Genomic DNA, 22,631 nt, shown 5'->3' on the forward strand with positions numbered 1-22,631 from the left:
GCAGGTTTAGTGGATCCACTTCAAGCTGTTTTGCAAAAATAGTTACACTGACTCACAAATTAATTAAATCCTTTTTATTCCCAGGTTTGGTTTCTTTGCAGAGTACATTTTCAGAAGTATGCTTTTTAACCATAGCAATAGATTTTTTTTTCTCATGAATTGGAAAGAAGGGTATTACTGATTTTTGTTCTCATTTAAATTGTTGTATAACATCCTACATTAATGGAATATGGATGACTATAATACAGCATTCACATTCTCCATCTGCTTCCACTTAATACTGACATTCCCAGTTGTCTTGCCATTTTATCATATCATATATGAACATTATCTGTTTTTCAGATGATCAAAATTGAGTCTTGAAAGCAAACACATTCCCAAAAAGTCACTATCACAACTTTCTTCCCCTGTGCTTTTTGGTTCTCTCCCTTCTGGTCAAAAACTTAAAAGCCCTTGTACAACAAAGTCTGTGGTGTTACATTACATTTGTTAAAATACGTATATACAAGTTTTAACTTAGCTGTGGTATGACTATAGTCCGCCTTAACTGAACTGCATTCACCAAGACAGCACGTACAGTGACAACAGAAATGATTTCATATCTGACAGGCGTATATATTAAACAGCAGAAGACCAGAACAACTGATTTAGGATGCATATTAGCAAACATGCAGGCTACAGTCTCTGATCAAGGTGAAGAGGACATTCACATCTATGAATATATGGTATCTGGTGAACCAATGCATGAAGTAGTCAGAGAACATACAGTACATACAGTCTAGTGAGCCAGACTTCTTCGTCATGTTGTTTGATCTGATTATTAAAAAAGTCCAGCAAAACTACTGACTGAATAAAGAAATATTAAAATAATGGATTTTCCTGGAAGCACTGTTGTGTTTACCAACATTTCACTCATTTCTTATTTCAGTGTGTGAAAAAAATCCATGTTGCACAAGCGTAAACTGCCCTCGTCTGACAGGTAAGTGGGTCAGATGGCTGCCAATAATACCAGCAACAGATCCATTCTCACTCATTCCAGCATTTCGAAGGACAAATTTGATACTGTGCTCATTGGGCAATACACCTAATTGCACTTAAATCCATATGTGCCAAGGCAAGGCTTTAAACATGCACTTACTACCAACTACACAGCATTGACATTCATCTGTATCACCAATGAATTACAACCACTCTCACAGACATGTAACAAGTTTCAATAATCATCCTCAAACACCCAGGTGAGCTGGACCATCAATAGGCAAATATTAGTGCCTTCAATTCTTCTGTCTGTCCATCACAAAAAATCTGTTCAGTACACATAATGCTCGTGGTATGACAGCAGCATGTTTCTTTCCAGTTTCTTAAGTCCTCTTAAACAGTGTGTCTGAGGTTTATGCACCAGAATCTTACCACAGCACCACAATCTAGCACAACGTAATCTAGATGTCATACAGCACAGCAATAAGTTGACTATCACTGTTGTATTGAGTTATTGTTAAGCAAGCATTTGTGTTTAAATCAGAATGAAAGTGATATGTACTGTCATATCACTAAATTAAATGACTAAAGTCATGGTTCAATGTTTTGCATTTACACTTCACATTATAAAGTGCTTCATGTGCAGTGTTGGGAAAGTTACTTTTGAAATGTAATAGGTTACAGATTACTAATTACCCTGTTAAAAATGTAAGATGCAACTTTTTTCACTACTTCAAAGTAATGTAACTTACTACATTTGATTTCTAACAAATGTTTTAAACTAAGCAATAAAGTGGAAAAATCATAAAACACAAGTGCATAAGTGTTGCACTCAAATTTGTCCCAACGACTTTGCTGACCCACGTTGTGCAGAAAAACATCAAAAGAAGGTACTGCAAAGCAACAGAATGACTGCTATGTTCTACAATGTAAGCTTTTTACCGAATTGGCTACATTTGACTATCAACATTTTGATTAGTAACTGTAATGTAATAACATTTTTTTTTCTTAGTAACTATAACAAATTACAATTACATTTATTTTGTATTTAATTACTTAACTTCATTACATGTAACTACAGTAGATGCTCCCCAACACTGCTCATGAGGCAGGTTACCCTGCAGTATACAATACAAACCAGTAGAGGGCTCTAGAGTACTACAATGAACCAGTGCTCGCTGTGTAGAAACAAGGCTTTAACAGTTTGGTGGCTTCTTTGGGAAGAAAAAAAAAAAGGGAATCTTTTTTAATTGTTGCATGCTCTTAGGGTGTATTCTTTGATCCAGAGACTAACTTGTCCCTTACTCTGATCAATACATTATATACTTAAAATAAAAATATGACTGGAAAAGAATAAAAAGGGTACAGGTAAGTATGCAGTCTGGAGACTGAATCCAATGTTGGGTCTTTCCGTTTTGTGCTCCGCCCTTTCCCACTTTTTCATGGAGGGGTGGAGAGCGCTGTGGCCTCTGGGAGGCTGTTAGAATGGAGAGATGGGTGAACGGACAGTGTCAGCAGAACTTGGGGAATAGTCCTCAGACTCAGAAGTGATTTCAGTGGTGGAGACGCCAGGGTTGGCATTGCGGGAGGCGCAGGCACCGAAACTGTGTGGGAGGTGGGGAGAAAGCTTCACATCCTGGTGGCGTCTTCGTCGGAAAACTTGCTTCTCTTTATCAAGTGGCGTGGTCTGAGAGAGGGTGACACAGCAGCTATTGTTAGGTTCCCCACAAGACCAGAGATGAGGAGTGGCTCCAATCCACCAACAGTGAGACAGCTGGCAAATGTTAGATGAGCCAGTGTTTGCATGCAGTTGTATCTAAAAAGCTGTATTTACTTCACTACTATTCTCCTTAGCGTGTACAAGTGCTTGTGACAGAATGATTAACTTCACCTTGTAAGATAGCGCTCAACAAAACCAGGAGAAGCAACAAGAGGCAAAAAGGTCTGCCAATGTCAGGTGTGTGACATCTTTATGTCTTTGACAGCACTTCTTACAAAGAAGCAAAATCCAGTTGCTCAGTATGTCATATGAACCCTCATTACGGATGCATAACTTTTCTATGCAGAATAAGTAAATAGCAATGTATGCTGCACGACCAGGCAAGAGGAAACAGCCACAGCATTAGCGAGATGAAGGAACATGATAAAGTAATGGATTTGATGAGGTAAATGAGCAATGAAGCATGAAAAGGACTTCATTGAGGGGCTTTGGTTTAAACCCTTTTGGGGGTGGGAAATGAAAACTGCCAGCACTTTGCCATTGAAGCACTGCTTATTTACACTATGCTGTATCATACCTTATCCAGTACAATCCTGGATGCTGGTAGTGGTCCAAAGACCCTGACCTCTGGATGGTTAAGTCCTGGTTCAGCTGAGCAGAGAGAGACGAGCGCAACTCAGAGGATCACCTTAAACTCAAAGCATCACTGGCCTGATCAGCATTTAGGTGCACAACTCTAAACTTCTGTTATAACTGCTGTGATGAGAAGGGGAAAAAAACTGGCATAAAAATTGTCATATCACTGTCAACTGACATTCTGTGAATTGTCAGAGAAATATTTCCATTTGGAAACTGACATCTGAGTGTTAGTGACTGAGTGAGAAATGTAGAAAATAAAACAGATCCCACCCCATCACTGACAAGAGGTAGGAAATCGGTAGTGTCTGACATTCTGAATAAGTGATCTTTCTGCCAATTATACAAATCTGGCTCAGCTTTCAAACAAGAAATCATATCTACCGAAACCTACTCATTGTAGGCCAACTATGTTATTTATAAGGTCTCCGAATGACAGTGCTGACAGTCCATCTATAAGAGGAGGATGAGAGGCCAGAGCACACACAGGAAGACCTGGCAGCAAGAAGCAGATGGATGAACTACTGATGTATGCACTGAATAAAGCAGGGAAGTCACTTAATTAAAAATACAACAAAAAAAGACGAGAAAAAAACATGGATTAATTAGCGACTGTAAAAGCATTCCCTATTAGTTTCAACTGAACAACGACTGAAATTTAATAAAATCCATAGGATAAAGATAAAAAAGCTTTTGCACACTTAAGTTAAGCAGCGGGCACAGATGAGGAACACTGATTCAAAATTTAATTTTTCAATTTTGAATAACATCCAAAGCGTCACAGCTAAAGCACATCAAAAAATAAAAAAGCAAAAATGTAATCTACTGATGCCAAGTTACATGCAGTGTAAGTGTGTGGAGGGGTGCAGATCAGTGCTTACTGTAATTACTGACACTCCTGCTGTGGTGCTGTTGAGCTTGGGCCCGGTGTTGAAGTGCTTCTTGATCTTCCCAGCTACAGGCAGCTGGTGCTCGTTCTCTGACACACCATCATCCTGGAAAATACAAAGAACAAAGCTTCACAAACTCAACCTGCTGTATCACACTGCACTCTTTCTTAGCAGTACGCGTATGTACACAGGTGATTCTGGTCAAAGGACTGACATTAAAATTCTGAACTTACATTGACCCAGCGGTGATCGAGCACCTGCACTGCAGTGTATCTCTGATCCACCTCTACCTGCAGCATCCCAGTGATCAGAGCCTAAATAGAGACAGGCTACATTATTATAGTGGATACACATGGTTAACATGAGACACCACAGCAACACATCACTGACTGATTCTGGTGTTTCACATGGAGCGTAACGATAGCAGATGAGGAGAGCACTTCAAGACACAAACCTTAGCACTGTCAGACACATTGTCCCAGTATGGTGCAGGGAAATCAAGCTGGCCCTTCAAAAGCTGTTCAAAGAGAGCCTCCTGATCTTCACCACTGCTGTAAAACATAAAACAGAAATGATTTTTAAAAAGCTCAAACCAAGTTCCACAAAAAGTCTATAATGTAATGCCATACAGAAGACATTATGCTTAATGTGATTCAAACAAATTGATGTGGTTAAAACATACTTATCAAAATAAACCTCCTGATACAAGAACACATACCCACGGAAAGGAGGAAAACCACACAACAGTATGTAAGTGATGACACCAGCTGCCCAAATGTCAACCTTAAGGCCATATCTGTAATTAAAGAGGAAGATTCAAAGGTTTCAGAGGGACTACGCACCTCTGCAAACAGCAATACTTCACAAGAATAACTATGGCAGTTTTTGATTGGAATAATGGGGATTTTTTTCTACTTTAGTCACAGCAAAATCCCTACTATCATCTCTCAGATGATAACTCTGTGACTCACCCAGTCTCAGCGACAATCTCTGGTGCTACATAGGTGGGCGTGCCACACACAGTATAGAGGGGCCCGTTAACAATGGTTGCCAAGCCAAAATCACCTAGCTTCAGTGACTTACTACCATCCTGGTGTTCATACACCTGTGTAACACACAAAAAAAAGGTAAAGTGAGAAACGGTAAAAAGTTGCCAATTAATATTAATTGCTGTAGTGAAGATTCCATTGACAAACTCAATGTGAAAATAAAATTAGGAAACACTGAGTGCAGAGAATGAAACAGACAATTGAAGAAATAACCTGGAAAGGGACTTTGCTAAATTTACATTAAGGTAAAAACGGACTCTTTTGGAAAAATAAAGGAAAGGAACTCTGAAAAGGTGAGGTATGTGTCTTGTTTCAATCTCAGGCTTTACTTTTGCTGATGTGAATGAATGTACTGCATACATTCAGCTCAGATATCGTAAGCTTTAAAAGCTACATTTTAGCACTCACAGAACAAAGCTATTTTAGATCTAGGTCAGACTTTACAGAGGTGATGTGATAGAAATGTGAGTGCCACGATGAGATGATACAGAAATACAGTAATTTAATTTCATAACTTCATGTATGTATTCTATGTATGTTACATGCCTTAATGTATTGGTAATTGTTAGCTGTAAATGCATGTACAAACTAGTAGGACTAGTAGGAAACATGGACCTATGAGGGTTGAAGATGGGAAGCTTTTACATGTAGCTCCATTCACTACCAGCACAGATACTTTGTCACAGTCATACTTACCAACAGGTTTTCTGGTTTTATGTCTCTGTGGACAATATTGAGACTGTGCAGGTACTTGATGGCACTTGCCAGATTGAACAGCATAGAGCTGGCATCTCGCTCTGTATATTTATTTGAAGAGGTGATTGCATCGAAGAGATCTCCTCCCTAAAAAAAAAGTTAAGGATGTGAAAGTTTTCAACTATGTAAAGGGCTGATGCAGTTAACATGAATGAAGTAAAATCCATCTTTACAGACTAAAGTAAAATTGTCTCACAAGACAAAATGTCTAGTCAAACAAGAAAGAATAAATTCGATAGAACAAAAGTTATTGATCACATAAACTCAGTACAAAAGGCAAGGAAATTTGTGTTTGGAAGATCATTTCTTTGTTATAACAATGCTTCTTGGCAATAAATCTTATACTGTTGGAAAGCCTGTTTATTTCCCTTTTAAATGGTGACACATTCTTAAGGAACATGCATTTGTGGGATGAGCACCAGAGCTGAGTATGTGGGTTGCACCCTTGAAAATTTGCCAAATCTTCTCTGCCAATGCCAAACAGCTTTTTTTTGCTGTTGACTCTTCTTTGGTGTTGTTTGGTAGATTGGATGATTGAAGTCTGAAGAAACAAGACATATTGGCAATTTAATAATTTATTCATTTAACAAACAGGAGCCAGAGTAGCGTGTGGAAGAACCATACACAGCCACAACAGCCTGACACCTTCTCCTCATGTTGATCACCAGCCTGGTCACACACTGCTGTGGGATGGCACCCCATTCTTCAACCAACATTTGTCACAAGTCAGCCAACGTGGTTGTGTTGGTCACTCTGGCATGAACTGCATGCCCAGGCTGATCCCACAAGTGTTCAATGGGGTTGAGGTCAGGACCTCAGTAGCCACATACTACTGAGGCTCCTGTTTCTTACTTTTTGTGCTTAGTTTATTTTCAAAAGCCCTACAATAGACTTTTACTGCATTTGAGCTTTTAATTTCTTCCTCAGAATTAACAAATGTGTAATACCTTAACCAACTCCATTACAAGATAGAGCTCATTATAGGTGTCCATTTCCTCAATCAAAAGTACGATGTTGGGATGTTTCACACGCCGAAGGATTGATACTTCACTCTGGATCATGTGCTCCTGGGTAACAAAGGAAATTTAATCGCGGGAAAATCTATAAACACTGTACAGTGAAAAGAATTCCTTCTCATACATGTAAGTGTGGTCACTCTCCTTTTCAGTCTTGTCAGAGCAAATATGAAACCAGTTTCAGAGTCATCTTAGAAATTTCTAATGTCAGTTGAAATAATCTTAATACTGATGAACATTACTTAATTAGGTTCATCTAATGGTGTTATTCTAACATGAAAAAGAAAGAAAATTTTAGTCTTTTAGTCTTTAGACTTCAACATTACACACAACAAAGAGCTTCTTGATAATGATTTGTGTATGTTTTAGACCAAACCTGGCAGTGTGATAACTGAAGTCAGTAGACGGAAAGGCAGGCTCACCTTTCCCCTGCATTTATCTTTGCTAATGATCTTCAGAGCATACTCTCTTCCAGTGGATCTCTCCACACACTCTCGCACCACGGCAAAGTTTCCATCCCCTAAAGTCTTCCCCACTTTGTACCTCTCTGCTATGGATGCAGGGACTGAGGGGTACTCATCCATTGGCTCAGCTGTGAAGGAAAACAAAAGATCTATAATGTAAAGGTATAAACAGTTGCCTATATATATATATATATATATATATATATATATATATATATATTAAAAAAAAATAACATGCAAACAGTCTTTTCCACTCTGTTTGCCTTATGCAACGTCTTACCTTCACTACCAGGCCCATCCCCTTCATCCATTGAGCTGCAAACCTTGGTAGAAGCCAAAGAGAGTGAGGATCCACTGTGTTGAGATCCCTGGAAAGAAGAGACATGCAGTGAGAATGAAAGACACACTGACGCCCTTGTCTTACACAAACTTCAGAGAGGGCAAAGCTTGTAAAAATGTGATTACAGCCAGCTTACACAAAGCCTATTTGTTCCACTCTGCCAGCATTGAGTATGCTGTTTGAGATTAGATAGAAATAAATAAAGCGTGGTGAAACATTATACTAACCTTTCCACCAACATAAAGACTGGCATGTGGTTCAAAAAGGGATTGAGAGAAAATAATATCCTCCGCCACAGTCACAATACCAACCCCAGCCAGCTTTATGATTAATTAATGATGGTATCGCTGATAATTGGATTTTGCTCCAGAGCCGATTGTGCTATGCAGTCTCAAAACTTGCTTGTCTTCCTCAGATCTATGACAATCACAGCGAAAATGTGCTGCTGCAGTACGGGGGACATTTTTTTAAAACCTCCAAAGCTTCATAATACATGTAGAAACAGCCTGTTTTTCCTGAGGGGCATAATGTTTCCTGAACTCGGAAACATGTTGTATATGAGCTGATATTTACATTTGTGCACCTGTGTACACAGACCCGCGATCACCGTTGCCATCTTTTTATGATCTCTCTCTACTGTGCAACAAAAACAAACAGTATAATGTATAGCCAGTGGAGGCTCACACATATTTGCTAGACAATATTGTGGAGATGAGAAAGATATCAATTCATTCCCATCAATAAAGTACAATGTTTCTGTTTAATTCCATGTCACTAGCATACTTTTAAATATTTTAATAGAGAAGAACCATTAAACTCCTTCCAAAAACCTCTCTTTTATGATGTATGACATAAGATAAATCTTAAGGATATTAAGTTATTTATAGGAACATCAATTTTTATTACCTGTCGTCTTCGGAGGCTAGCTGGACTGGTTGGAGAGGGGCTTGGAGACTTTCCAGATCGAGGTGTGGAAAGTTGACTGCCTGCAGTGCCATTGGCTGTCGGTACATTAGAAATAAAAAACAATCAATCAGCATAATGATAAAATACTGCAGGGTAGACCAAAATGTACTTTTTATAGCTTTAGAAATATACATTTGCCTTTGTTTCTTTGGGTCATGACACAACACACATACATACTTACCTGAACTAGCAGATGAAGGAGACTTGCTCCTCCGAGACATCCCACCACCTCGTGGAGAAGAGAGACTGTGCCCGGAGGGAAGTCGGCCATATGATGCAGACTTTGCCACCCTGCACTCTATAAAGAAAGCAAAGACATACAGATGTATGCTGCTGCAGTAATATCTATCCTAGATAATCTTATTCTACCTTTTCAGTCAACTTTGAGTCTGTGACAGCCTAAAGTATTGTGATATTTTCAATACAATTTTATGTTTGTACAATAAAGAAAGAAAAACATTCAATAAGAGCTGCACATATTATGGACACATTATAAATGGGAACTATTTTCTCTCTGGTACAACAGCCAGAGCCACAGACTATGAGTGATGACATACCCTCTATTCTGACCTGCACATTCATCAAAAGCACACACATGCGCGCGCACACACACACACACACACACACACACACACACACACACACTTCTATACTAAACTAGGTCAAGTGAATTATAATGTCATTCATTTCATCTGTATTCAATAAGAGGCAATTTTGTATTTCTGTCGAACTGCCTCTCCTCACCACAGCAACTGAAAGCATGAATACTGTGCTTAAGATGTAAAACCACTCCACTAGGACTGCCACCCTTTCATCCAGTGACACTGAAATGGGAAGTTTAGTAATCTGATCTCCAGTATATGGTGTCATACGGTCCTGCTCTGTTTCAAGTCTTCACATTTTAAACCCAAATATGTGCATTGAAAAAAGGCATCAAGGTACAACGTGGTAATAGCTGTGCTTCTAGTCTTACCTACCGGCTGTACACTGTGTCCTTAAGGTCAACTGGTCAGCTATTTTAGCCAGCACTCTCCTCCCCTCCCGCTATCTGTACGCTACCGTTTTGTGAGGGCACCATTGCTGCATCCTGGGCTCAGTGCCACCCAAGATGATTGTGATTGGTTTAGAGAAATACAAACAACCCAGAGCATTTTTTTCCCATTGAGCACAACGATAATAAGTGCTTCCAGACCTTTCTCTAATGCCGACACAGCACTGTGGAAATAGGTCTGGCTACACAAAACCAGTTGTGCTTCTAATAGTATAAGCAGTAGCAGTAAAAGCAGTAGAAAGAATAGACATACGAGTACAAATTTGAAAGGAGCAAAACAATAATACTTCCATGTGTGTGGCATATTCACTGTTTACTTGGGCCATATTGGAGGATGGTTTAATAAAAAGCCATTCACAGTTTCACAAGTCAATGGCATATGCAGCAACGGTGGGCAAACAATACAAAACCCTGAAAGTGTCAGTGCTATGCTTTCCCCACTGAGCAATCCAAGCCTCACAGAAATGAAAGAACACTTACCATTTTCATCCAAGTTGAAGTCATCCTGATAACGAAACTTCTCAGGGCCACAAGCAAAGAATATATCATCGTCCCCAAAAAAGTCCTGAAGGCAGGTAACCTGGTAAAGATGGAGATGTTTCAATCAGTTATAGAAAGCCACATAGGTGTAGGTATTATTTTTCAATCAGTGTACAGATCTGCACACTGACACCACAGCTGCTGCACGTCCTGGCTGGTTTAAGCTTAAAAGGAAAAAAGATTGCAAAAGATTCAGTAACATTTCAGTTTGTGACGGCAGTGTACAAGAGAGAAACCATGAAAGAAATACCACTGGATTAAAGATATAGGAGTGCGGTTGAGCAAACATGCTGTAATTGCATATTCAAAATGTCCAAAGTACAAAGGGAAAATAAATGCTACAGTGTGTACGGATATGAATAATGGAATTAACATTTCTTTGTACTGGTGTAACAGCCTATCTGCATATGAAATGTCTCAAGGGTAACTACTAAGAAAAGAAAAGCCCCTTTTAAACCTGTTGGATTTCGTTCAGTACAGTCTGTGACAATGGTGTCTGCCGGTCATTAAATTGTTTCCATCCCTTGTGAGAGATTACGCTAATTGCCCTCTATTGTCTTCAGTGTTAAACCACATTAAAACATGACACCACCCATCCATTCAGGGAGCCAATCACATCAAGAGACGGTATTTAAGGTACGCAAGGTATTAAAAACTGAATCCACAACATAAACCTAAAAACTCTTAAATTATAACAAACTATTATATGCTAGGAGGTTAAATACTACCTTAAACCAAAGAATGGCTTTGATGTTTAAAAACTCCATATCACCACATATCCCTTGATAATAACATAAAAAATATAAATCAGAATCATTTTCACTTTTCTACAAAGACAAACTACTTGACTGAGTTGATGCATCTGCTGCTCATTAATACAGAAGCCCATCACAGTGGATGCAGTGTCATAAATAAATGAAGATGCTGATGGAGTCCTGACCTTCTCCTCAAAAGGGTTATTGATGCGCTTAACTACAGAAGTGCACCAGAGAATGAAAACTCCATCAACAAAAATGTCATCCTATATTGATATTAGTTGTCTTGAATTAGCTGATAAGTGCAATGTGACTGATTATAAATTGAAGATTATTTATAAATTACAGATAATGTGTTAAATTTTGCTGTTAAGTAAAATAAACAATGCACATAGTACTTAAAATGAGCAGACTGTCACCTAACACATGATTGTGCTCTTACAGACAAAAAGGTTTAGAAAACTGAAGTCTGAAAAATCAAGACAGCCCATTGCAAACATCTAATATGAACATACATTATTAATTGTCTCATCATTAAGAGCCATGGAGGGTTCAGCAGAAATCTAATAAGATGACTTAAGTGCTTAGACATAGAGCAAAGGATGACAGCATAGGCGTCATTTAGGTATGGCGAGGTATGGCAGCTGCCATACCTTGGAATCGGGAGGAAAAAAAAAAGATAGGTTCTGTAGTCATCTTACTTGTGAGTGTCCTTCATATTTGTTGCAAGTGATCAGATGTGATATGTTAGATAGTCCGAGGCGCACTGGCTGGTTGTTTTCATTGTATTGCACTTAAATAGGTCAATAATATGCTCATCAGTGAATACGAGTGTTAGTGAATACGAGTGTTATTGAATCAAATTGTTCGCCACTTCGCTCCTCCGCGAGTTATGAGTTATGTGAGTTATCTGTGTGTTGTAAAAGCATTTTGCTCTGCTGCTGTAGACAGCCTGTCTAAATGATGTCTTGAAGCCTGTCTGATTGTATGTGGGGTTTTTTTTTCATGTCGGCATGTTAAGCTTGTATTTTCGGTCTCTGGAGACACTCCAATAAATTCGCCTATACAGTATTGTACCAAATTGGCCTTTGTTTTACTGTGTTTCATACACCGGACCCCTTGGTTATCTTCTAGAAATGAGCTTGTAATTAATTTATTTTCTTTATTTTCTGTGAAGTTAAACACATGACTAATGATAATTAAACGTCCGCGGTACTGAAATATGCGCTGAAATAGGTCCGATGTTTTCACTGCTCTCACCAAGTCGTGCATTACATGCAGACATGAAGTATTATGAATGTGAGAAACGGTTTCATGTCCTTTGAAACAGTTTTCAATAGCATAGTATGTACTTCTGACAGGTCAAAGACCAAAGTGAAGTTTTATATAAGTTCATATTTTTGAAACTTCATCATCAGTAGCTCTGTGATGTCATGTCATATTGCCATACCTTAGCTTTTGCTGAAACGACGCCCCTGAAGGACAAACAAGAAAGTCACCACAGTCTGTAAACCCTACTGCCCTCTGACCATATATTAAATGTTACCATCCTCTTTATGAATGTGAAAATGTTCTGGTTTTAATTGTACAAATATTAGATTATTTTGGAAGAAATGTATGCAAAAATGGTCAATAATTAGGAGAACAAAGTGGATGTTTGATATTCTACACTCAAAATACTGAAATACTGGATTATCCACCAAACAAAGGGAGTGGAAGTAATTTTTCTGCAGGTTACTGATAAACCAAACAGCCAAAGGTCATTCAGCCATGAAAAGTTAAATTAAAAAATGAGCACCGAGGGGGGCTTGATATGGCCATTTTCTCTGCAGACGCCCCACTCTGACAGCCCCTGCCCCCCACCCCTCCACCCAGAGTCTGAGATCCCAAAGGGAGGGGAGCTGGACATCCGTTGCTAAGGAGACCAGACAGAATCACAGCTGAGTTTGAGACGATGAGGGGGACACGGCTGCTTTAAGATTCCCTGTCAGATCGTATCTGGAGCACTGGACAGTACAAAATGCAGATAATAGAACGTTGTCAGCTTCAGTCTGGGTAAGACAGAATAACACAGAACACCTTGTCACTATGATTTTATAGGCTCTAATCTGGCTTCAGACCTTTGGTGGATGTCATCTCCCAATCTCTCTCTTAAAAGTGTTTAATAGCCAGAAAAATGGCCAAAATGTTAAAGTCAAAATCAGCAAGAAGTAAAATCTGACAAGTAACAAGTGAGATTATTACTAATGGCTAAAAGCCATTAACAGAAATCCAATCAACAATGCACACCCTCTTAACAACAAATGTGTCCAATGTAAGAGTGAAAAAATGTGGATTGCTTCATGCAAGGTCTCGAGCCAAATGTGTTACCCTTATTTCATTAGAGCTAATATATTTAACTCTTCAGTCATATGAACTTAGTTTAATCTTAAATTTCATATTGCTCATGTGAAATACTAGGGAACCTCAAACTTACAATGAAATAGCATAACTAGGGCAATCATGACTGCATTGCTTTGTATTGATTAGTTATGCCTGCTGGCTCAGTGACACAGCAGCTCCATCAGGCCTACCATCCCCCTAACACCCACACACCCCCTCCTTGCAGTTCTGGAGCATCCTGTGCAAATATTGATCGTCAGGGTTTTATCTGTGCACTGCTCCTGATGAAAACACAATGGGAGGTATGCATGCTTTAGAAGTTAATCAATCTGAGCCATGATAAAGACCATAGATTACACAAAAGACACAAACTGGTCATGAAACATTGCTCTACCAGTGGACAGGTGGAGCTCTCCAGGGTGCTGAATCTACCCTTTGAAGTGCAAGACTACACACAGCAGTGTCATTCAGCATGTCAAGGAGAAACATGACTCATCTTCACATGCAATTTTCAAATGGTTCTAGTTCATTTTGCATGAGCTGCCCTTATATACAGTTAGAAAGTATTCTTTACTTTTTTGAAATTGTATCTTACACTGTAGTAATTTTCTTTCAGGAACAGAAGGTCAATTATGTGGTATTATCTACTTGTTTTCCATATTATACTGTGTGTCTATCTCTGCATGCTCAGAAAAATGTCCAGTAGAAAGGCGAGGATATAAAGCAATATGGTCATACATAATCCAAGCTTCAAATTAGGTCTGCTGCAGAATTCTGTGACATAACTGCAGTTGCTGCAAAGACAGATAAGAGTAATAGCTGCATTAATAAGTGCGAGTCAGCACTATGAGGACATCCATAAGGACACACCCATAACCCAAGCACACATTTAAACACACATGAGACATAAGATTAGCCCACACATTTCAAGCTTTCCTAATCACAATGTCCTATTCTCGAGTATCTATATTTAGCCCTTAGAAGTTCTAACAGTGACTGACTTACAGCAGGAGAGAAAAAGACCATTTCAAATCATGGTTCGAAAAGGTTTGCTATGAATATAGGACATGTCATGTCACAAAAGAAGACAGTGGAATACTGTGCTACATGATATATTACAGGTCAAAGACATGTTAAATGGACAACAGCTGATCATGAAGTAGATTGTCATTAAGCTTAACTAAAACTTATTTAACAACGTTAAATTAAATGAATGCACACCATATATTCCTATAAACATATCCTACAGTACTTATTTGACAGGCTTTAATGCTTTTCATGCTTTCCGCAGTATTCTAATTAAAGTACATCAGCAACTTCCATTCAGCTCAAGCATAATTAGTAGCCTCCCAAAACAAAAAGAGGATAACAGAGAAAGTTTCCTCTCTACACTGAATGCAATAGGACACTGAGCAAGTCATTGTTCTGTGTTTAACTGCCAAGTCACAGCAGTAGGTGAGAGGAAAGCCAGACAGCTTCCATGTCCCCTCCATCCTTCTTTCTCCCCTTAAGTTACAGGGAAAGGTTTAAAAATGACAGGGATTGAGTATGATTTATTCTGCCAACACAAAAAAGTAACAGTTAATTACTCTTAGGCTATAGTAGTTTATGTTAAATATCAAGAAAAGCACCATACAATCCACTATGCTATATTTGCACCAGGAGGTGGTCTTTCTATTGTTGCCACTGAAAATAAAAGTGAAAGCTGATGTTAGATTCACTATTGTTTTGAAACATGCTTTGTCCGCTTGATGTTTTCCTTCACTAAATTTGCGTATTTAAGTCGCTGTGTCTATGATTTTCGTAGCAATCTTTTGGACTTGTACAGCTAGGTGATGATTAAGAAGGTTTACTTGTCTCTTTTTCTCAGGAAAATCCTGCATTGTATACCTTTACGAATTATTTTACAGATGCCATCTCTGTCAGCTCTCCTAAATCAAAAAACAGATGCCTATTTGTATGTTAATGTCACAGATTTGAGACATAAGATTTAATAAAAAATAGCCACTATGCTTCAGGTTGGGCGATATGTGTCCACTGGTAGATAACTGTTGATACCGTATCTGTAGTGGGGCCTACTGGGGGAAGGCTATGTAGCAAATCAGGGATGGATTCTCACATGATCTTGTGATTCTTGTGTGATCTGGTGAATCCATCTGCCTCGCAAGGTAACACAATTTGGGCAGACATGGAGGAGGAGAGTGAAGTTGAAAATATAGAAACCTGTAACACTTGAAATATTGTTCTCAGGAGCCTTAAAGCTTTCATTCTGAAAGGATTTTGTTTTTACTATTTTCTGTCAGTTGTTCTCAAGTGATGTCTGATGTGAGGATGTTGTTTTGTTTGTGGAGGTTCCAAGTAAAAGAAAATAATCAAATGTGATGAAGTACAGAATGTTTATTTTAAACCATTTCTCAATTAATTTTAAGAACTGTATTGTAATAAATATGTTTACCATGATATAAAATAAATATACTGTGATAGAAGATTTTGGCTGTATTGCCCACCCCTAACTATGCATCATGCAGAAATGACGCATGAGCAAAGACCAATAGAGATTCATTGTGGGTACACATAGTCCAAACCAGGAAATGGCAGAGTCAAGGTCATCATGAAGGGATGAGTTGGTAAACACCAGTTAGGTTTTCCTCTCTGGCACATAGGGCACCATAAATCTCATAATCACTTCCACTCTGTATCTAATTTCTAAAGCATGAATGGGTTGTTTATCATGTCTACCGATACATATTGTTACCATGGAGAATTAAGCCTCCGCTTTTGTGAATTGATGCCAAGCCAGGGTCTGTCCTCGGGTGGCTGTGCTGACATCTATTTCAAAAAGAAGTGTTGACTCTAAAACACAGAGAAGTTAGCAGTGTGTATAATGCAATTACAGTGCAGAGCCGTATCCATTACAGCAGGGATTCAAATGCCATGGCCTAAGTCCCCTCAGACGTACTCCGTCATGCAAATGTTCTGTTCCATCCCACACACACAACAGCAGGATCACACCAGACCACAGCATGTTATCTTGCCTAAAGGGCCTTGTCTGCAGATAGTCTGTTCCTCTATTGCTTCCTCTCTACCTTACATGTTTATACTACTCAGTGTGGACAGGGTTTTATAAATTCAGTCATCTGAGGTTTATAAAGTCCAGCTCAAGGCCATTAACTTGGTTGTGCCCAATTGGCCAGGGATCACAGTCATCAGGCTGAGCCACCTGCTAAGTAGATCCATTAATAGAAACATGAGTCCAAAATAAATGTGAATAGACAGAAATTGTCTATCCATTATTTTTGCACAAGAAGAATCTAGAGGGATAAACGTGACTGAATGAGAATATAATTAGAAAATTTCATATTAATATGCAAACTACAGCAAATACGCTGAAACAAGAAATAAATAACAAGTAGCTATACCATTTTTAGTAAATACTGTACACAGATTATTTGGGTGGTAGTGTTTGGAAATTTTACTAACTGAACATTGCTTCTAAAATAAACCATGCTGGAATTAATTGTTTCCACAGAATGTCATTGTCTTGGGACCAAAAGCACAAGCAGGTCATTTATCAAAGGTTAAACACCCATGAAAACAGGCCCTTTGATGCCAACGGGTGCTTATTGGGCCATCTGGAGTCACAACATGACAAAAAGTAGAAAAAGCAGAGAAACTAGAGCACAGAACTGCACTGCCAAGCACATAACACAGCAGCTTCTTAGGAAAGGATAGATGACATTAAAATTACTAAACTGAATAAGCAATGATACCTGGGAAATACCTGGTGTGACAGACACATGCAGTATACAAGATGAACATCTCGCTTTGATATATATGATATATTCCATGTGCTATTTATGCCTTTGAACAATCTGTATTCCTAAAATAATTGAAGGATTTGTGAGGGATTTGTGAGGGCAGATTTGTTTGTTGGTATGAAAATCCCCAACTGTTCCCTTAACACACCATTGCAGAATGGGTGCGATCCAGGGATTATACCTCAGCCATGTGCTCCATCTTGCCGCCATGTGTATAAAAAGGCTGACAGACCACACTGCATCTATGAACACTCTCACACTACACCTACAGTCCTGACATCACTACTGCACCGCTCTGCCGCAGAGGCTGTTCCTTAGCAACCAGCTCAGGAAACCATATCACCATAGAAACCATCAGAGGAAGGAAAAAACTCATAATATTTTGTGGTAAGGGTACTAACGTAGAGTGCAGGTGACTGAGTTTATGAACAGGTTTAGTTAAGATCTGGTTATTTCTTTGGGATGTTTTGTGACAAATTTGCTCTGTCAGCTCTATGTACAGTTGCCACTTAAGTGCTGTCCATCCATATACACCCATAATGGCCAACATCCCCCTTAACTGTGGAAATACCTTAGAGGAATGTTAATTAATGTATGGGTCCAATGTGGTGTAACATAAGGGACCTGTACCAAGATGTCCACAATATAATAATGTAAATAATGTCTACAGTCTACAAAGTTCAGTTAGATGCATATATTACCTATTTATGTCTGGTACTAACTCACTAGGTGAATAACCATTCAATAGTGTGCTACTGTTTAGTAGGAATATGAGATGGAGTCCTAGAAACCCATTTCTCGTAATACATTTAGCAAATATTCCCAGTTGACTTTGAACCTACCGAGCTGTCTCTCTCTTTGGGTAAGAGAGCAATTCTCAGAGATGTGAATGAGGAACAGAACAGACCACCTCTAACGACAGAGAAAAAGTGCCATTTCTTCCAAAACCTCAAAATTCACTCACTGTGCTAGATAAACTAGCCTGCACTGAAGGAAATGTGTACCAAGTCTGCCTGATGTGCCGTATGCTGATGTGAGATTCCAAAGTGAGATACAGTTCCACAGATGGGAAGACAATGTGGAGAGCATTGATCTAAAACATCAGAATATCGTCTGCACAACCAAATGTATCTAGGTGCTGCACACAGCCAAGCTATGAACAGCTATGAAAGAGTCATGCCAGTCTCCTCTGACTTCTATCCAACAAAAGCACCCACCCTTCTTCTGCACTTGTGAGCAACTCATGTATCAGTGGTGGAGAAAAAGACATGAGATAATGGCAATCTCTTAGGTATAGAGCACTTAAGGTTGCCCTGGCTGCTATGTTCAATGGTTCAAATGCAAACATTCAGTCTAAAAGCTTGAGTTCAAAATAAGCATAGTGTAAATAAACAAATTAGAAAGTGGATTAAATACACGGGTTAACATCTCAATATTTTTGGAAATTAGGTTACTTATTTAAAATGCAGATTATCTATTGTTGGCTACCAATGTGCAACCAGCTTCACCAACTGCAAGCACAACCCAACAGAGACTGAACGTAACACTGAGTTGTTCAAGTAAATGCAACTGTAAGGAATTAAGTCGTTGCCAATAACTGTGCTCTAAATGGCAAAGTTGTGCACAGTATGTAACTTGTAAGACTATGTTCAATACCTCCTCTCTAAGTAAGAGGAGCACTGAAAAAGTCATGCACAGGTATAGGATAAACAAAGGTCTATGTATGTTTAGTAAACTTAAGTAGATAAGTACCTTAAAAGGGGAACACCACCTAAATCACAAATTTCAGTATGTTATTTCCATGGCCTAAGAGAATTGAAGTTAGGAAGTTTGGCGCTGCTCCATAGGCAATGAATGGAATTTTGTGGACATACAGAATGTTTGTTTTCTTTTTTAAACCCAAATGAACTTTGTTCTAGTGTTCTCATTTTTGAAACAAAAAATGTACCCATATACTCAAAACAATCCCCTGGGTGCTCTCAGTTTCATCTATAACATCTTTCCCAATTTATCTTCTATGGAGCAGTTCCAGACTTTATATATATATATATATCTTATGACATCACAAATTTAAATTTTAGCAGTCTGGTTTTTGGATTTGGGAGAGAATTGTTCATGTTATATAAAATACCGTTTGTTTTTTTAAAAGATATTTTTAGCCTTTATTTGACAGGACAGTCAAGCATGAAAGGGGGAGAGAGAAAGGGAGTGACATGCATCAAAGGGCCTCAGCCTGGAGTCGAACCCGTGCCACTGCGGCAACAGCCTTGTACATGGGGCGCCTGCTCTACCACTAAGCCACCGACGCCCCTAAAATACCGTTTTAAACGATGGGAATAATTGTATGAATTCTGAAAATGGGCATGTCCCCCTTTAAATAACTGATATACACTATATCACATATTTATACATACATGCTGCAGCTCTAAAACTAAATATGGGCTGTGTACTAAGACAGCAGCATTGCACACATACCTAATATGTCACCACATTCACCAAAATGTATTATATTCTTATTCTAGACAGTTTGGGCCTGTTTAACAGAAAAAAAAGGTTTTAGGACTTCAAAATTACATCAAAATAAACCACAAAAATAAACACATTACTTAATCTATCCATTACCAAAATGTAATTTTCTCCAGTGTACCCTAATTGGAAAAACACAGAATCACCACTGAAAATGATAACGTAACACCTACCATCTTGCCGTCAACAGTATATATCCTTTTGACGACTCCAGAGTCCAGCTTGATGGCATCTGTGATGTCAGTCATGACTTGCTCAAAGGAATGTGCAGTCTTCTTGTTGAGCAAGATCCGTACGGCCTTGCGGGGCTTTACTCCACTGCGGACAATGGTTACCAGTTTGGGTCTAATAAAGTCCTTGGTCTCCCTGGTTTCTGAGGCTCCAGTCTTGGCACTACCAAGGGAAGAAGGGTCACGGATGGCCACAGCAGTCCTAGCACCAACTGCCCAGTTGGGATTCACATTCTTCGTGTAGTCCAGCTTCTTGTAGGGTTCTATGGATGCACAAACATAGCTCTCCCCTGCAGAAAATCAAGACACATTAAGAGATGTTTTATTTTACCCACAAACAAAGGCTAAGACATACATTGAAGATACAAAAGCAAAGATCACATGGTCACGTAATACTGGCTAATTCTGCTCAACAAGACTTGGGAAGTCTTGCATTTTGTGTTTATCTGCATCCACTGTTTGATGGAGTCTGTGACTTAGGTTAATTGATCTTACATTGCTCAATATAAACTGAATCTGTGGGAACACAACAATTCAGCATCACTACTCACCTTCCACCAACTGGTCCATGGCAGTGATCTTTGTTATCCCATCAATGGTATATATGGTTCGCACTCCCTGTGGCAAGTTGACATTATCTGACAGAGCTCTTGTGAGGTCAGCCAGGAGTGCTTCGATAGACCTAAATCTGTCCTGAGAAATGGCATACACAATCCCTTTGAAGTAGCGGTCCCCATTGCGGTAGAAACGGATCTTCTTGGCCTTCTTCTCTGAGGTCAATGCTTGCAGTGTCCTGGTTCTGTACAGGCTGCAGTGAGCGCTGTGAGTGGGACTGGGAAGCCCATTCCCTCTTGAGCCCCTTCGGGTATATCTCTGAGCCTTGTCCCGCTCATCAAAGTGCTCCAGCTCCATGACTGTGCAGTGCTATTACACCCTAAATAACATAGGAAGAATGCTTACAATTTTAATTAGCTACTATTTAATTGGCTCTCTGTCATCTTGCTTACACTCCTGATACAGCACTGATACAAGTTTTGATGCTGCTGCTGCTGCTGCTCCTACACATATTATGAAGTAGGCATGTCACACCCATTTCAGGCTCCCTGGTGTTTCTCAATTCAGTCTATACAGCAATGAAATTCACATGCATTTATACAACACATGTAGTACAACATAAGCAGTATAAGCCTGGCAAGAGATCTTGTCTGAAAGCCTATTGTTATAGGTAAACAATAAATACATAAATATAGCAAGAACACGGTATGGCACATATGGGTTTGTTTGTTCTGGTGCAGTCTTACCTTTGAGGTGAGGACGGATGCAATCAAACGTTTTTTCTGTATGCAGAACTTGTCTCAATGTATCATTTATTCATTTGATGCCTTGGATGAACCATGCGTCCCTTTGTTGCCCCTGTGATGGTGCTCCGTCTTCCTGCCTGCCTGCCGTGTGTCTACTCTGCCGTGTGTGCTCGCATGCAGAGAGGAGGCAGGGCTGAAGCCGGTCTCCTCCACCCGCCCCTACTCCTCTGCCATTGCAGTGATTTACATCGGACCGCTGGGGTGTCAGCGCTCCGCGTGCACGTCGCTGTCAGAGCGCGCTCTCACAGAAACCTGTGTGCGGCTTTGGGCTAAATGATGCGCGTTCACGTTGACCTGCTAAAATAACCTCATACCAGTGATATTTATTTAATAAAATACAAACCCAGTTATCGCTTTCCACTAATTAGCACAAAAATGCGTTTAATTAACCTACATGTGTCGCTGCAGTCGTTTCTGGTTGGCTGGTAGGTGTTTCCCAAAGGCATTAAGCTAACTTTACCAGCTACTGCTAGGTAACTAGCAAACTGGCTCTATGGGTTATAGCAACAACTTATTTTAAAAGGAGCTACAATTCACCTGCTCTTACGTAAAAAGTTCCATTGTTCATTTCCGGTTAATTCCTCTGCTGGAAAATAAGTATTATCCCCCCCCCCCCCCCCCCCCCACCGAGTAGGGTAACATGCTGGAGTTACAGACTGCGCTAACAAAGCACTACCAATATAATGTGCGCGTGGTTCCGCGTGCAGCCTGCCCAGCCCACACAGGTGTAGGTGATGTATATCTTTAATTGGTTCAGTCACCACGCGCGTGGATAAGCATGATGACCGTTGGAGGAGCGTATTTCACACGGGAACTAATAAACATCACTTAAGTATGAGCAGACGACCATCTGATGGGTAATTTGCACGTGTTTTTCAATCAAAATCTTCACAGCAGACTGTCTTAACTTCCATAAGCCCACATCTTGGATGACTGCTTGAGATGTGGGAGTGGGTCTAGGACACACGTTTATGGCTATCAGCGTTTTTGAGTTTGTTCAACCAACTGATACAAACACTTACTTTATTACACAGGGCTTTTGTCCAGCTGGCCTGCTGGAGGCGTAATGTATTTATCCTCAAAATTTTGAAGGTTATTTTCAAAAAGTCACAGGTTGCTGATCAGGCTGTCCAACTAAAAGATCTTATTGGAC

The 22,631-nt window shown here is 39.5% G+C and overlaps 1 protein-coding gene across 3 annotated transcripts; it reads right to left on the reverse strand.

Annotated features, from left to right (window-relative positions):
- Positions 1-71: 71 nt before the first annotated feature.
- On the reverse strand, positions 72-21,612 carry LOC126399958 (serine/threonine-protein kinase DCLK1-like). Of its 3 annotated transcripts, XM_050060338.1 has the most exons (17): positions 21,419-21,612; positions 20,669-21,051; positions 20,061-20,407; positions 10,347-10,446; positions 8,997-9,113; positions 8,756-8,850; positions 7,790-7,877; positions 7,468-7,637; positions 6,977-7,096; positions 5,970-6,116; positions 5,196-5,329; positions 4,943-5,020; positions 4,679-4,775; positions 4,458-4,538; positions 4,216-4,329; positions 3,276-3,349; positions 2,480-2,665 (listed from the first exon to the last, which is right to left on the reverse strand). In XM_050060338.1, exons 2-17 carry the CDS (start codon positions 21,027-21,029, stop codon positions 2,608-2,610), a joined length of 2,181 nt encoding a protein of 726 aa, XP_049916295.1. In that variant the 5' UTR covers positions 21,030-21,051; positions 21,419-21,612; the 3' UTR covers positions 2,480-2,607. The 3 variants fall into 3 exon arrangements, with proteins under 3 accessions (XP_049916290.1, XP_049916285.1, XP_049916295.1); XM_050060333.1 differs by lacking the exon at positions 3,276-3,349 and having other exon boundaries at positions 72-2,665; positions 4,679-4,772; XM_050060328.1 differs by lacking the exon at positions 3,276-3,349 and having other exon boundaries at positions 72-2,665; positions 21,419-21,611.
- Positions 21,613-22,631: the final 1,019 nt, after the last annotated feature.

This window comes from Epinephelus moara, chromosome 2 (genome assembly GCF_006386435.1).
Source record: "Epinephelus moara isolate mb chromosome 2, YSFRI_EMoa_1.0, whole genome shotgun sequence".
NCBI classification, from domain to species: Eukaryota; Metazoa; Chordata; class Actinopteri; order Perciformes; family Serranidae; genus Epinephelus; species Epinephelus moara.